The sequence below is a fragment of the Buteo buteo genome, chromosome 8 (assembly GCF_964188355.1).
Source record: "Buteo buteo chromosome 8, bButBut1.hap1.1, whole genome shotgun sequence".
NCBI classification, from domain to species: Eukaryota; Metazoa; Chordata; class Aves; order Accipitriformes; family Accipitridae; genus Buteo; species Buteo buteo.
In genome coordinates this window covers 46,220,570-46,236,738 of record NC_134178.1, presented here as the reverse complement: position 1 = coordinate 46,236,738, position 16,169 = coordinate 46,220,570, and the positions used below count along the sequence as shown (strand labels likewise).

The window sequence follows — 16,169 nt, the reverse complement described above, 5'->3', positions numbered from 1 at the left end:
AATTTCACCCAATCACAACATGATTGCTGATCTGTTTACCTAAATCCACTTCCACCCTTCACCCCCCTGGTTCAGGGTCATTCTTCAGCCTTCAATGTTGTCATCGTCTTTTTAGACTGTGTTTAAAAACATGCTGCTTGCGTGCCTCACTTTCATATGAAGTAAAAAATTCTTCTCAAAATTCTGTATTACTGGTTTAGGAGTAAACTCCCTCTCGCTGAATGAACCCAGATTACTAAAATACTTGGGCTTCAGAAGTAGCTGTTGTCAGAAATGAAGCTACTTTCCGTCTTAATTTTACCAGCACCTGATGTCAGCCTGGTTTTAGATCTCTGTGTTTCCAGACAGTCTGAACTTTGGTGGTGCTTTCTACCGCTTCCATGTGTTGCTCAGTGATCACGCAGACCCAGAGAGCCTGCCCTGGGTCTGCCTCCCTCTGTTTGGCACTCTACTTCACAGCCTCACGTAACACAAGCAGCCAAGTTTGGCAAATCCTTGCCTGCAGGTGATAGCTGTACTGCAGGAAGGCATCATCTGTGGTGGCCTTTTAGGGCAGGGTATCACAAGATGCGCAGAATGAATGTAGTTCACCACCCCTGAAAATGAGCATGTGGTGGAGAGAAGGGAGCAGAAGAGCGAAGGTGACGGGAAACAGGAATTCATCCTTGTACCTGCAGCAGACCATTGTATGAGCTCAGCCACACCTGAAAACAGACTCTCAGCAAGAACAGGAGAACTTGCAGATCTCTGCTGCCACCCTGACCTGTGCTAATTTGATTCAAGGTATCTCAGGAATGCCAACTAATACTGTAACCAGACCTTCTGCTGCAGTACAGATGTGCTTACTGGTAGGGTGCGAGAAACATGAAATCTCTGAAAGAAAAGTGTAACTGGTATTTATTTTTTGGTGCAAATGCTTTGGGAGAAAGCTGTTGCCTGTCTGCTTAAATCTCTCATATCTCAATTCTATGGGTAGAAATGTTGTGCCATATAGAAGCCCTATGAAATATACTTATGTATATGATATGTATTTCATATATGTATACATATGATATGTATACAAATATACATATCTATTGACATGGGAAAATTGGGCCAGATCTGGTAGGCTGAGGGAGGTGAGGCTGCCGCAGCTCCATGTCCCCAGGTCCAAGCAGTAGCCAGGCTGAGCTTGTGCACAAATACACGTATACACCACATGTGTACATATAGACACGGACGGCCACACAGATTACATGGTGAGCCACACAGAACACTCACACGAACACAGCGCCAGTGACCTCATCCCACCCCCCCCCCCTCTGGCTGAGCCGGATGGAGGTGTGCTAGTGAGCATATGTGCATATATATATATATACACACATACTCACACACATATTTATGGCATGGGTCCCTCTAGCAGCTGGGCTCAGGCAGTCTGCCCAGCAGCTGCCCCTCGATCCCAGTCTTGCCAGTCCCCCTGGTCCCCCATAGCCAGCTCCTCCGTGGTGGTCTCACCCCCAGGGACCCCCAGGTCCCCCAGTCTCTTTGGCAGCTGCTGGGACCCCCCCACCAGCCATCTCCTCTCCCCCAGACCCCCCCGGCAGCCATCTCCTCTCCCCCAGGCCCCCACGCCGGCTGGCCTGGCTGCACCCTCGCTGCCACTCACACACTCACCCGCACGCCTGCGCCCACGCCAGGGGCTGCCCCGTGGGCACCGGTCCCAGCCGCTGGCACCCAGACCCCCCCAGACCCCCTGCACGGGGTAACGAGAGTCCCTCGCCCGGGGCAAAGTGCGAAAGGAGTTTAACGAGAAGACGGGACGGGCTGCGCTGGTCAGGCGCAGGGCACGGCCAAACCATCACAAACCATTGACACGCAACCGGCCCTTTTTATTCCCGTATCCCTCCGTTCTCCCACACTTGATCCCCCACAGATCACCTCAACCCTGCCCTTGGTTCTTCCCCTAAAGAGTCCTGTGCAACGCCCAAACGCTCTTCCCCCGCGTCCCATCGTGTGTCCCCTGAACGCAGTGACCCCCCCCCAGCCCCAAAGGTGCTCTGGGGCTGGGACAGCTCCCTTTCTAATTTCGGGTTCCCGCCGGCCATCGTGCCCCTGGAGATGGGCTGTTGGTGGGCCGATGGCTCCTGGGGTGGGCCTGGGAGCAGCCCAGCAGGGTGCTGTTTGGGGTGTCCCCCCGCTGCCGTCTCCCTGTGCCCCTCTGTGGGCGCGTGGATGAGCTTTTAGAACATCACCTCCTCAATGATCAGTATAGTTAGGTTTGGGATATATATTTTTTTTTTTTAGTATATAACCTACATAAAATTTCTCTCATCTTTGGTCACACAACCTAACGCACGTATCTGTCTCAACGTATGCCACGGGTGACCGGCGGCTGTTGCGGCTTTCCGTACCCCCTCCACGACCACCGCCACAGGCGCGAAGTAATGGCTTCGAAACGGCCTCGCTCCTCGACGCCAGCGCTTGGCGCGCGGCGGCGTGGTTTCCGGCAACACCGAGGCCGCCGCTACATAACCTGCACGGCAGGAAGCGTTAATTAAAGTGGAAATATCAGCTCGTTAGGTTATCCCGGGCTATAAAAGCCCCCTCCTGTGGGGGTGTGTGTGGGGGGTCCCTGTCCGTTTTACCGCTGCCTGTCACGAAGTTCCCTTGAGGCAGCGCTGACAGGCGGCAGGTTACGGCCGGCGGCCTAACACCACCGCCCTGCCACTGGCGGCCGCTGCGCCACGGCCGGAGGCAGCCGGCCGGTCGCCGTGGCCGCCATCGCCTCCCTCTCCGGGTCTACGACCCGCCCGCCGCCCCTCAGGCGGGGAGGGGCGGTGCCTCCCCCCCCCACCCCGCGACCTTCCCGGTCTGCGGCGGCGCCGCCCAGCTTCACTACAACTCCCGGCATGCCCCGCGGCAGAGGGAGGGAGGGGGAGCGCCCCGTCTGCGGGTGCGCCGGACGCGCGATGCATGCCGGGAGTCGTAGTCTTTATTAGGGACGCTGCCCACCGGGTGTCACCGTCCGCAGGAAGGAGCCGCTGACTGCGAGGAGGGTGAGCGGACGCCGTCGCCACCGGCTGGGTTCGCCTCGCCTTGCCTCGCCGGGCCCGGGGCGGGCGGAGAAGGGTTCGCCGGAAAGGGCTCTCCTCTTCCCAGAGGGTGCCGCGGTGAGGGCCGGAAGCTACGCGGCTGCCTGAGGGGAGAGGGGGGGCGCGCATGCGCGCTGCCGTCGCCAGTCAGCGCTGGAGCAGGCGGGCGGAGAGGGAGGGAGGGAGGGAGCGGCGCTCGCGCGCCTCGGGCCTGAGAGGAGACAGCGCGGGACCGGGCCGGGCCGGGCCGGGCCGCGCCGGTAGCAGGTACGGGGGTGAAAAGGGGGGGGGAGGGCCTCGGGAGGGTGGCGGCGGGAGGGCGGGCGGAGAGGAGAGGGGGAATTAACGGCAGCCGGGCGGTGAGCGGGGCCGGGCCGGGTGCGGGAAGGAGGAACGGGGTCCCTGCGTGGGGTCGGTGGGGGACGCCTCGGCCCGGGCTGGGGGTACCGACGGCCGCGGGAGCCCCTTCTCTCTCTCGTTCCCACACCCCCACACACCCCCCCCGTCCTCTTTCCTCTCCGTCCCCGGTTTGCGCGCGTGCAACAGGCGGGGGCCGCGCGGGCGGGGCGGGGCGGGGCCGGCCGGCGCGGCGGGAGCCGCGCGCGTGGGCCGGGGCCGGTCGTTTCCCGCCGGGGGAAGGGGGGGGGGGGGGGTTCGGTTCTGCCCCGGGAACCCCGGTGTGGGGCGGGGCGGGGGGGGTAGGGATTTGTGCCGGTGAGGCGGGTCCGGTTTTAGAAATCGGCGGGGTGGCTGCGGGGAGACCGGGGTAGCAGCGTGCCGTAAAGAACGGGTTTTCTCCGGTGCTGCTGAGCGCCGGTGGGACCGGCCGTGGGGTCCTCCCGGGGGGACTGGGGGGGGTGTGTGTGTGTGTGTGAGGAGGGGCAGCGCCTCAGCCCCGCGGGGACGGGAAGAGGAACGTTCTCCTCGGTCTTCCAAGCTTGGGCGGGTTTTGGGGTTTTTTTTTCGTTTTTTTTTTGTTTTTTTTTTCACCTTCCTTGTGGTCTTCGTTGATTTTACCAAAGCTGTCCCTTCTCCCTGCAGACTGGCGTTACCCCAGCGTTATTATCTCTTTGACTGCCCATATGGGATGAAGGGTTAGCGCTTTCTCTGGAGCCGTGGTGGCCGTTTCCACCTGTCACGTCTCCGGAGACCTTAGAACCAGCAGAACCGCGTCCCATTCATAATCTTTAGATTTGTATTGCTCGGGCAAGAGGACACGTAATGATGATTTTAAGCTTTGCCTCTTGAGGGCGTTTCATGAAAACTGAAACTCCGGGCTGAAAAGATATGTCATGAGCTGTGAAAATACTGGGCTGCTGTTTCTGCAGAATTCCCAAATGGTGCTGAATGGTTGTGTTTAATAGTCTCTTTATCCTTTATTCAAGCTGCCGTTTCTCTGGATTTTTTTTGTTTGCTGGCCTATTTTCTGCTCTGAGTGTGGTAACGAAAGACTTAACAAAGTTGGGATATGTCTGTGAGCTATCCGGAAATGGGATTGCAACTTTATCCCTAGAAACTAGTTATTTTAAAGCTATTTTCTACATACCTGTGTCAATTAATAGTTAGAATAGAATAGTTAATAGAACACTGTGTAAATTCATAGTTTGAATCAAAGTAATCTTTGGGGTATCTGTCCTTGTTTTTATTGTAACTTCATTATGTTGTTCACCCTGCAATATTACCATGTGCGTTGACATGTGAATTAGCTCATTCAAAACAAGTTTGTTTCCACTTGAACTGTGGTTGCACCTTTTAATTACCCTTTAGACATACCCATAGGCACAGGGAAAATGAAGAGTAGCTTGAGGCATGGTAACATAAGATGACATGGTAGAGGTTTTTCTCAGAATGGGTTCCCTTGTCATAATCTTTCAAACAGGTGCAGTGATGCTTCACTTCCAAGAAACATGGCTGTTTCGGGAGCTTGGGATTCCCACCCCAAACTTCTGAACAGAGTCTTTGTTACATCCTATCTCTAATTCTAACACTGTACCAGGATGTTTACCTTTTGCTGTCAGTGTAGTGTGTCATCTGTTGATTTTTTCTTTTTTTTTTTTTTTCCCCCCAATGTTCTCTGTGTTGATATCTCCAGAGCTGGCTTGCTTATGTGGTCTTGTATGTTCAGCTGAGTGCTGGTTTCTGGAGAAGTTACAGTTTAGTCCATTTAGAAAGGGAAAGGCAGCAACAGCCCCTGTCAGCAGCACTGACCAAAGACACTATGAGAACTAGAAATACTACAGTCAGATGTTGTAGCAGTTTCTGAAAAGGTTCTTTATAGAGACTCTTAAGTGTAAATGTTTATTTAACCAGATTGTTTGATAGTCTTATTTCAACTTCAGTGTTTCAATACAGTGCTCTTTTATTTTTTTTTCTTTTTTTTTCTTTTTCTTTTTTTCCCCTTCCTTTGAATAAGCTAAAGTGAACAGAATGGTACATTTTGTTTTAGACTGTCCTGTATCTGGCAGACTTGCTTTGATTATCTTTCTGTTTGGCTCTCCACAGGACTGCGGTAGTTTTCTTCTGAAGTGTTTTACAAGTCCTGGAGGGGCAAATGGGGGGCTTAGCTCATATCCTTAAGAACACAAAAGGAAACTGTACCTTTAAAGGCAACAGTAAAGGAGTTGCTAGGTTAGAAAACATAAATTTGTGGCAAGAGGTGAGAGGTTAATGGCTGTATGCCCTCCAGAAAAATGGAAATCTGTGTCAAGAAGCATAAAATATAGCAGATAAAAAAGGAGAAAAAAAAGTGATGTGAATTAGGGTTGGGTTTTTAATGTAAATTGGAAACATAAGGGGTAATAGAAGAGCAGCAGCAAATAGCTAAGTTTAATGGATTCGTTTAAATACTTCTGAAGGCCAAAGGGAATAGGGGTGTGAGGGAGCCTAGTAGGCTATGAGCAAGTCAAGAAAAATAAAAGGCATTAAAGGAATTACTCACTTGATGAAATGTTATGAGTGGCTGAAATATCTAAACAAGAGGTTCTGGAATGATGTAATGGACAAACAACAAGTTAGAAAGACCAGACCACCTCTTTTTTCAGAGAACAAGTGTGTTTAAATAATATAATAATACTAGTGAAAAAAATGCTGATGTAAATTGCAGAGATAAGGGACAGTGATATGAGAGCAAGTCTACTCTGAAGAAAAATGCATCCTTAGTCTGCTATGGTTTTTGAAGTCTGTCAAGCAAGTAATGGATTAAACTGCTCAGTATTATTTCCAAGAATGAACGTGGGGTTTTCATGATACAGAATACCAGCAGTAGGATGCAAGGCCTGTAGAAATATCAGTACTTTTAAATTATTTTGAAGAAGGTAGAGGAACTCTGGAAGAATAGCAAAGGTAATTTTAAATGAAACACTCATTGAAAACCTCTGCTAAATATAAAATCTGTAGAACAGTAGGACTGAAATTATATTATGCCACCTCATGAATATCTTGAACTGCATTAAATGTTTTGCAGGCTTAATAACTCACTTTGAGGATAAAAAGTAGAGGTAGTCTAAGGTGGGTGACCGTCAGTAAATTTCCTTTCACCAGAATTGGTTTAAAAAGGGTATTAGTGGTAGGGGAGGGTATGAAAAAGTGGTAGGAAGTAATGATAGATTGGACATTGCGTTGTCACTTCTGTTGATCCATTCATGTAAGACAGGAGTAAATGGAGTTCAGTGACATAAAAGAAATTTTAAATTGGTATAAAGTGAATACTTTCTTGAAGCATAATTAATGCTTAGTGTCATGAGGAGGCAGAAGCTAAAAGCATTAGAATTGAAAGAAATACGACTGCGTTCCTGGGTGTATATAGAGGGTGAGTGTGCTGTAAGACGTAAGATTTAGCTACTCACCAGTTGCTGAAAGCTTCCTTATGATCTAGAGTAATTATTTTCTCTTTTTCTATTTTTATTTGGTAGTTCAGAATGCTTGCCAGGCTCAGCAGGAGGATTCATATGTTCTGTGAGAAACTAACCAGTTTGACACACACAGATCTTTATTTATTTTATTTCATTTTTTTTTACAGTCTGGGCATAAAGTTGAGATTATACATAAGCGATATGCTGATTTCAGAAAGAAATATCCTGTGGCTAAACATCCTGAATGTATTTATATCCAGACAAGGCATTGTAAGCCTACCAAATCTAGTGCTAAGGTTATACTTGCAAGCAAATTCACCTGTTGATACATGAAAATGTCATTTTGGCAAACAAGCCACCTCTTGATGGCACACAAACCACAGCTTACCTTTAAGTAAAGTCAGATAATAACGTGATTAGTATTAGACTGTTGTGATGTGTTTTGTCTGAAGGGGGATGAGATTGCCTCTTAAAGATGCAGGACTACTTTGTGTAGCTTCCACATGATCACCTCTTTAACTGTCTCATTTTACCTTTTTTTTTTTTTTTGTATTGAGAAATGATCAGAAAGGAAAAGAGATATCTTTGTGAATGTGCTGTGTGTTGGATTCGAGAGCTTTTGGTAGGAGGGGTGCTAGGTGTAAACGGGATGAGGGAGGCAGAATGAGCATTTTCAAGCCTTAAAGTTCCTTTGGGTTTTGGCTTGATGTGGCCGATAAATCAGTATTATGTGACTATTTTGGTTGCTGATGTCCAAAGCTACTATGAAATCAGTAGAGTTTTGACTTACTGTTATTTTGTACTTTTGTACACATCTTCCATAATGCTGAGTCACAGGAACCAGTAAATTTGTTGAAGGCAAATTTGTCAACAGGGGAAGCATGAAGTCGGTTTGGTTTCAGTGCCTTCTGATATTCATGAACCCAAACAAAAGTTGCTTGAAACTACTACACAGTCAACTTAATTTAGTTTACTTTTAACCTAATTTGTTTTAAAGTGCCTGAGATTTCATATTTTCATGATATGAAATGCTGAAAGGTGCAGTCTTGTTCTCCTGTAAAGAATGTTTAGGACCTGTTAGGATGTTAGAAATGTTAGGATGATTTTTTCTGACAGATGGTGGCTGTCAAATGAAGATGATGACTATCAAGTGATAGACATGACTGTTGTTTTTCAAACGGTCCAGTTTTTAGGTATGACCTTACAGAAAATACATTGTGGCTCAGCTCATTCTGTAAGTGCAGGGAAGGTGTGCTGTAACCTTAATCAAAATAGAAATGAATCTCTGCTGTAAAAGAAAAACAGCTTATGTTTTAGTTTAGCACACAGGATTAATTACTTCTGTTATTTTGTGTAGATGGGCAAGTTAATGTGAGGTTATTTTTTTTAATGTTAGTATAATCATGTGCAGCTGAAAAGTTTAATTCCCCATCACTAGGTGCTTTGTTTTATGACTTGTGGGAACTTTTTGGTTTCAGGTTGATTGTGGACTGTGGGATTATAGAAATCAGGGTGAGGTTTTTTCATTGAAACAGATTTATTGCACTGCAATGACTTTGAATGCAGTAAAGGAATTTTGTGTTTGCAGCTCAAATCAGAAAGGCTCAGTTAAATTTGAAGATGTTTTCCTTTTAAGTTGACGTGGCTTTTGAGAGTCAGGATTTTTTCCCTTTTAAAATTAAAAGCTTTTTTGGAACTTTGAAGGCTGTATCTGTTGCCTCGTTAAGTCAAAATGGACCTTTAAAAAATTGAAATCAAATCATCTTGGAAATATCTTTGTGATAGTAAAGGTATAGTGAAGTGCTAGATATACTGTCTATAATCTTTTATTGACACACACCACCCCCCCACCCCCCCCACCCCCCCCGGTAAAACTGTTCTCCAATAAACCTTGTAAATGCATTACTACTTCATCTCTTCAGTGGTGTTTCTTCCAAGAAAAAAAAAAAAAGCATAATTAACTTTTAAAAATTGATCTAAGTGCCCAGTTGTGTGGCTGTCAGTGTGCTTAATTAGTAGTACAGGCTGATGTGTCATCTCAGTTTGAGACAGCACCAAGTGTCAAGTAATTCTATTTCTGTTGGTGTTCTTTTTGCTGCAATTGACTTTTTGTTTTGTTTCTTTCTGTCTGTGTAAAAAAGTGTAAAAAAGGAAGGTCAGGGGCCTGACAAGCTGGTGTTGGCCTGATTTTAGGCATGTCTCTTAAAAAACCCTATTTTGTGTAAGCACAGAAGATCTTTCCAAATGTTACCTGGGGGTGTACTGAATTGACCCTTCAAGATTAGTCATTTTGTAGAAATAGCTTTGATATGGTGGTGGTTTGTTTTTTTTTAACCACCTTTTCACCTTTTTTCTTTTGTGGAAGATGAGGAGGTCACATTGTTGAAATGTGACATCCCTACAAACTTGACATCAGGTGTCCTCAACATTGTTCAGATAATGCAGTCTATTTTCTTCTTTTTTTTTTTTGTTTTTGAGGAACAGTCAATATTGAGGTTTTTAATTTGTCTTGTAATATCATGTTCCATAATGCGCAAAACTGTCTGTCTTTTTAAGCCTTGCATTAATTGTCTTAAGTTTTAAGATTGTTCTCATTTTTAAGCCAGTACCAGTCCAACTTGCCAAGTGGCCTAGAGCTAGAACATGCCAAAATTGCTACCGATTAGTTGGATTAGTACTTGGTTTGCTATTTCACAGGTTTATAAAAGTGCTAGAACAGAAACAATTGTGAATTAAGGCCTACTACTGGGCATGGAAAAAACCTAATAGGTCTAGTATGCCTGCGAAATAAAGAGATTTGAAAGATACGGAGATGGGCAGCAATTCCATGAAGAAGTCCCCTTTTCTACTTCGAGTTTTTGACAGAAAGTCCCTAAAAGTCTGAACCCTGTTTCAAGGCTATATATTCTCTCCATGTTTAGCTACGACTCTTATGTTACATTTGAAGCTCCTTTAATCTTCTGGCCTGTTGGGAAGCAGGAGGTGGTGGTTCTGTTTTTTCTCCATCGTTCTTGTGTGAGGGTTGCCCTAGGAGTGTGGGTCCCTGCTATTCTGCATAAACTGAAGTCTGTCATTCTTGCTGGTGAATAGCACTTGTGCCTGCTGCTGCAGCTTTCCCAAGCCACAGGAAATGAAATTCATGTGATTGTTTTGTTTCCTTGTTAGTGCTAGGTTTTGATATATGATCAGCAGAACTTACTTTGCAGGTCTTTACAAATACTGTAACTGTTAATTTCATAGTGGGGACATGCTTCCCAATCCCATTTTACACCTAGAGAAAGTTAAGCAGAGGTTGTAGAAATCAGCTGTGTTGTGCTTGAACAATAGCTTTTTGTAGTTGAGATGGTTAAATATCCTTTCCTGTAGATGTCCTGAGCTTTACAAGAGTCTGAAGACATTTGAAATTAGAAAGTAATACCCTTGTCCCTTAGGTGATATGGGTTTTTCTACTGATGGGCATTGCCATAGACCCCTGTAATCCAGTATGCTTTGTCAAATAATTTTGCAAAAGAAGCAGATACAGCCTCACCAAAATGTTTATCTGGTTGAGCTGGTTTTTCAAACAACAGGAGGTGGCAGTGAAGAGAGAAGTCAGGCTGCTGATTTTCTTTATTTTATTTCTTCCCTCAGGTAACACGGTCAACAGTGTAGAGACTTGGTGGATGTGGGCAAATGTAGGATGTTGCTCTAGAAGTTTTTCCGGGGAAATAGCATTAATTCCAGGTCATATTTATTATCATTCTACACCCTATATTATTAATGGTTTTATGATGAAGATCTTTCATTGTCATTGTCTTTTATATCACCTTCAGGAAAGCTGACAGTTTACTTCCACAAGATTTAAATACTTCTGTTAGCATCCTGAACCTGTTGCCTTAGAATTGCCAAAAAGCAAATTAGAAGGACTTTCCAAAATGTGCACTTCATGGGGAAAAAACCAAACACATTTGTGGCCAAAATGTTGGATTGATAGGGGGTGTGTTAATGAGAGTAATGAATGACCAAGTGCTGCTTTCAGGGTAGTTTTGTAAATTGGATAGGTTTTCTAGTCTCTCACTAAGAGTGTCAGAAGATGATGCGTCCTGTAATCAGAGCTCAGTGAATTGCTCAAACATCTGTCCAGGCTGTGCTGTAGGTATTTGGCGTGATGTCAAGAAGCATGATTGTGAGGAAAGTTCAATTCTCTAGGAGGTCTAGAGTCCTACGACTGAGCCAATAAACAAAAATCTCCGTGGAAGTAAGGGTTTTGTAGCGTAGCTGAACCATTTCTTACTTTGAATGATTCCAGCTTCTCTCAGTGCTTGGAGTCCCATCTATACAGTGCCATTTCCATCACGGGTTGTCCTTTCAGGGCCAACAGAACCTCTCGTGTCTTTTCACTGTCTCTCTGGCAGCAGTCTAAAGGAAAGACAGCAGGTTGATGGTACACTAGAGCTCACAAGTATGCCTCCAGTGAGTCCTTGGCTCTGTTAGTTAGGAAGTGTAGATTGGTAGTATGTTGGATCATGGATCTTCAAGATAACTTTTTTTATCACTTACACCTTTTCTCTTCAACCTCCTTGTCCGCCTTCATTTTCAAGTCTTCATCTTCTGATATATTTCCATTGGAAGGTAGAGTTTCTTGTACAGGTTTACACTACTGAAATACTTCTTTTTTTTTTTCCTTATTCCCATCCCTAATTCCAAAGAAGGAAGGTTTGTCTCTAACAATCTCCAATATCAGCAGCGTAGTTGGTAATCTTAGTTTCAGTCATCTGGCTTATATATACCGTTATGCAGGTCTTGATTTGTCAGGCCTTTATTTTTACATCTGGATACCTCTGACGTGTGGAATATCCAAGAGTATTAGTCACATGGCATTCCTTCTGGCAAAGCCCTTGAGTCTAGTAACAGTGATATCTGATTTAAGAAGGCAGGGAGTTCATATTTGTTCCTATCTAGATGATAGCTTGGGACAAGGTAGGTCATCACAGTAAGTGACTCTGCGTTTCCCAGTGCCTCTGAATTTCTTTGACTTGATGAGCAAGGAGAAATGCGGTATTTTTCCTTTCTCCTAGAAATGTGTGCTTAGAACACATCCACATTTGGTAGGGTACTTGTCTTGATCAGTGAAAAATTCGGGGATCATCATTTCCTTAGGGAAATGCAGACATTCAGGAATAGTTGGTGTTTTTAATTTTACTAAAAAAATAATTTTTTCATGGCAGCCAAACTGAGGAGAGAAGGTGTCATATGGGGTTTGAATGGTGCTGCTCAGAAACCTAAAGAATACACTATGAAAACGCCTCACCAGGTTGCCAGAGGTTTTTATCTGTAGACAGGAGTATCCAAAAAACGTGGAAAATACTGTGCTATCTTTAGGGAAGAAAAGATGGGTAGAACATTTCCATGACAACCACCACAGATTTTCACGAGAAGTAGCATTAATTTTGATAGTGCAGAGAAGATCTAGGGTTTGCTCTTTGCTGTGAAGAAATTACCACAAGTGAACTTACAGTGGCCATTGAAAGATTTTCAGTTAAGCCACAAAAAAGCTGTTGCAGATGAGTGAGGCAATTTGAAGTGGTTTTGTGTCTGTGGGTTAGTCTGGGGGAAGGCCTACACCCTGAAAAATGGAAGAGGAGATTTATAGCAAACAATCCTTGGACGACTGTAACAACTAGCATAGGATTGTTATATTTTCAGTCCTAAAAAAATAATTTGTGTGCTCACACTGAATACATCTAAAGATGCTAGCAGTAGATGTCGTCTCGATGAAATTCTGGATGTGGTCATTGAATTTTTCACCAGTAGTTGGGGAATCAGTAAAAGAATGATGAAGAAAGAATTGATTTTAGGAGATATTGAGGATATTACAAAAGCTGCTTTTAGGAAAAAACCTTGGGATTTAATAGTTATACAGGTTAGATAGGCAGGTATATAAAATGGATATGTGGCTATGTGTTGAGATTTTGTTTATTTACTACCAGTGAGGGACTACTATGAAATAAATTACTGAATTCATTACTAGTTGAATTGGCAACTTCTCAATGGTGAAGGGAGCTTAATTTTTTTCACCTTTAATAGAAGAAACTGTCTTCCCAGTCATTTGATGGTAGGAATTTGTAGGAAGGCTTTATTCCCAGGTAAAACACAATACACTATTTTGAAAGGATTTTAAGTGTACAGATTACTCAGAAAATAGGGGGAGTTAGTCAGCAAAGTGAGCTGTCTTGCAAGTCAGAAATGAGCATAGCTAAAAGTTGCAGCTAAAGCTTATAAAGGGTGTAATAAATAACTCTTGTGAAGCCGTTAGGTAGAGGGGTTCAGGTAAAGTCAGAGAATTCAAGTAAATCCTGTGCCTGTATTTTCAATAAATGAAACGATGATGTAAAGTACAATGGGAGAGGGCTAACAGAGCTATGAGAGGAAAGTGAAAGCTACTTCCTCAAAGTCAGAAGCAAAATTAATTGAAAGAAATCAATATGCAAGTTAGGGGATGAGGGGAAACTAGATAAGTAAGTGCAATAAGGGAGAATATGCTAAGGAAACTTGCTGATGGTGAACTTGGGTGGTGTCATTGATGTTTAGAAACACTGGAACATCATACAGAGGGGGCTACATAATAGAAATGAGATGAAATCCAGTGTTAAGAAACGAAGATGTTCCCTGTCGAGGATTTCTTTAAATGAAGAACTTTCAGGGATTGAAAGTGAAGGTGTGAATTGACCACAGGAGCTGTCAAAGTCCTGAAATCTCAAATAAAGGTGAATATAATTTTGTGAGTTCGAGAAGATGTGTTTCAGACAAAAATGGAGAATTATTAATAATATCACGGAAGGCCTGAGATCTTATCTGGGCTGTTGGTTATGCCCGTGTTTATTCATGTTGAAGGGCAGATTGACTAGAGTGGCTGCAAAGCTTTTTTCCTGTTAGGCATGTCCTGTTAGCTCATGGTTGTCCATCTGGTGTTTGAGTTCATTTTGCTAATTCTAAAATATATCAAATATTTCTTTCAAAATGTTTTAGAAACAAAAGAAATTTTGTACTCTGAGTATTTGTTATTCTGAATTTCTTTTTACAGTTAAAATCCAGGGCTTCCTCAGATAGTTTGTATGTTTAATATACAGGTAGTAGTCACTTAAACTAAAAAGGGGAAGAAAATGTTATTATCAAGCATATTGCACGAAACATTAACACTTTAAGATCAGATACCTAAACATAGGAAGAAAGGGGTCTCTAAGCTGTTAAGAATGACGTGGGGAACTTCTCATGTTCTGAGATTTATCTTTTTGTAGGACCTTTGTTTAAAAAAAAAAAAAGGCCATTTCAGGAAGAGGCTTTTCAGCAGAATTAGGCTGCTGAATTACTTACCTATATGCTCAGGCTTTTATAGTGTGTTCAGTGCAATCTGTGACTGATCTTGAATACAGTAGTTTTGTCCCTTAACAGTTTTTTAAATCTCAGTTGACAGAATACAGTAATGCTTGAAGTGATGCCCGAAATGTCTTCTGTGAAAGTCAGTTCTGATCATCAGAATTCTTATAAACGATTGTCAGGTAGCAGCAACTTAAAAAGAGGCTCTAATAAGAAGCACATTTAGGTGTCCTCTTTTTTTTTTAAAAATCTCTTAAAACTCCTTATGCTAACTGAAAGAAGAGGAGGTTAAAGTAGACTTGATTATACGTTTGATGTATTTTAAATAGGAAACCTAAGCTGTTGAGAGTCTGTATACACTCATGTTGCTCCATTTTAAAGTAAAAAGTGCACAGGAGATCATTTATCACCTGGTGATTCTGGGCTTACAGAATCTGAGGTAGGTAGCATATTTAATACAACATGTTAGGGCACTTGAAAGAGACCTTTAAAAGCCCTCTAGAGTAACTTTTTATATAACGTAGTTTCCTAAGTTTTGTATTAGAGTTTCAGATATTTACAACATATTGGAGATTCTGCATCTGTATGAAGATGCATGGAAATACTGAGGTGTTTAGAATTTGGTTCCCAACCTTTTTTGAATTTAAAGGGGGGATGTAAGGAGGGAAGTAGCAGCAGAATGGATCACTAAGAGTAGAGACCTGATCCACAGCCCATTGATTTAAGGGGTGTGTGGTCTTTCCACACAGTTTTATAGCTATTGTTTTATCCTAAGTAACTCCAAAGTGCAGCATTGTACATGTGTAAATCATCATGGGTAGCTATAAATGCTGATCCACTGAGTTACGTAAGACAGACAGTACTTGGAAATCATAGACTGAAAAAAAGGCCCCTCCGCATAAACAGTGGCAGGATTAGAGGCTGGGGGTGGAGAGGAGGGGAAGAATAGCACTGCTTTCTTTGCAGGAGTGAGCATTTTCAGTGGTTAAACCATCCTCACCCAACAGTTCTCTTTCTATTTAATTTTTCTTGGAGGCTTTGTCAGAATAGAAGGAACACAGGGTTGTGTTGAATTAACTTAAAATGTGGATTTGGAGTGCAAAAAAGCCCCTGTACTGACTTGCAAAGTGAATTAAGCTAAAAAGCAGTTAAAGGCCCCTTCACTTCTGTGTGAAGACAGGGGAATATAATTAGTTTGGCTAATTCCTTGTGTGGAGAAATGTTAATATTTATTAGTGCAGTTTTCTTTTTAGCCCAGGCTGTATACTCTTCCTTATAGATCTCAGTTCTTTCTTAATAAAATATGAAACTTATTCATGCCTTGCAGTCTCTGAGAGTAAAATAAAAGTTTGTTGGTCTGCTGTGAAGAACTGGCACACTGAAGTGACATTTCTGTGAAATTTTGCTTTACACCTTCTGAGTTATTGGAAGTCAGGTGACGGGATATAGGGAGGGCAGTGGCTGGAAGTGCATGGCTACAGAGATTAAGAGATGGAGACAATATAAAATGTTATGTTGTTGAAGAGTAATTCTTTTCTGATTTCTCTTTTTAATCGCATTGTAAAGGAACCATGACGACCTCAGGAAAAGAGAATTTCCGACTGAAGAGCTACAAGAACAAATCTCTAAACCCTGATGAGATGCGTCGCAGGCGGGAGGAAGAGGGTCTTCAGCTACGGAAGCAAAAGAGAGAGGAACAGGTACTGTGCTACAGTTGTGATAACTGTAATCAGTCCTTACACAGTCTTGTCTTACACTGTCTCTGGCTCTTTGCTTCTCTCAAGCCCTTTCTTAGTTGTTCCTGCCCTGCCAAATTCATACATAGTCAGTCTGAAATGAGTCACTTGCAGAATTTACTGCCTCTTCTGCAGGCTCTACAAAACCTCAG

The 16,169-nt window shown here is 43.6% G+C and overlaps 1 protein-coding gene across 1 annotated transcript in view; it reads left to right on the top strand.

The window, feature by feature from the left end:
- The first annotated feature begins 3,264 nt into the window (after positions 1–3,264).
- Positions 3,265–16,169, top strand: part of KPNA1 (karyopherin subunit alpha 1) — a 52,703-nt gene continuing 39,798 nt past the window's right edge. Inside the window, exons 1-2 of the mRNA XM_075034482.1 lie at positions 3,265–3,341; positions 15,848–15,981. Coding sequence (XP_074890583.1) covers positions 15,853–15,981 — 129 coding nt within the window. The 5' untranslated portion in view covers positions 3,265–3,341; positions 15,848–15,852. The remainder of the gene's footprint in view (positions 3,342–15,847; positions 15,982–16,169) is intronic.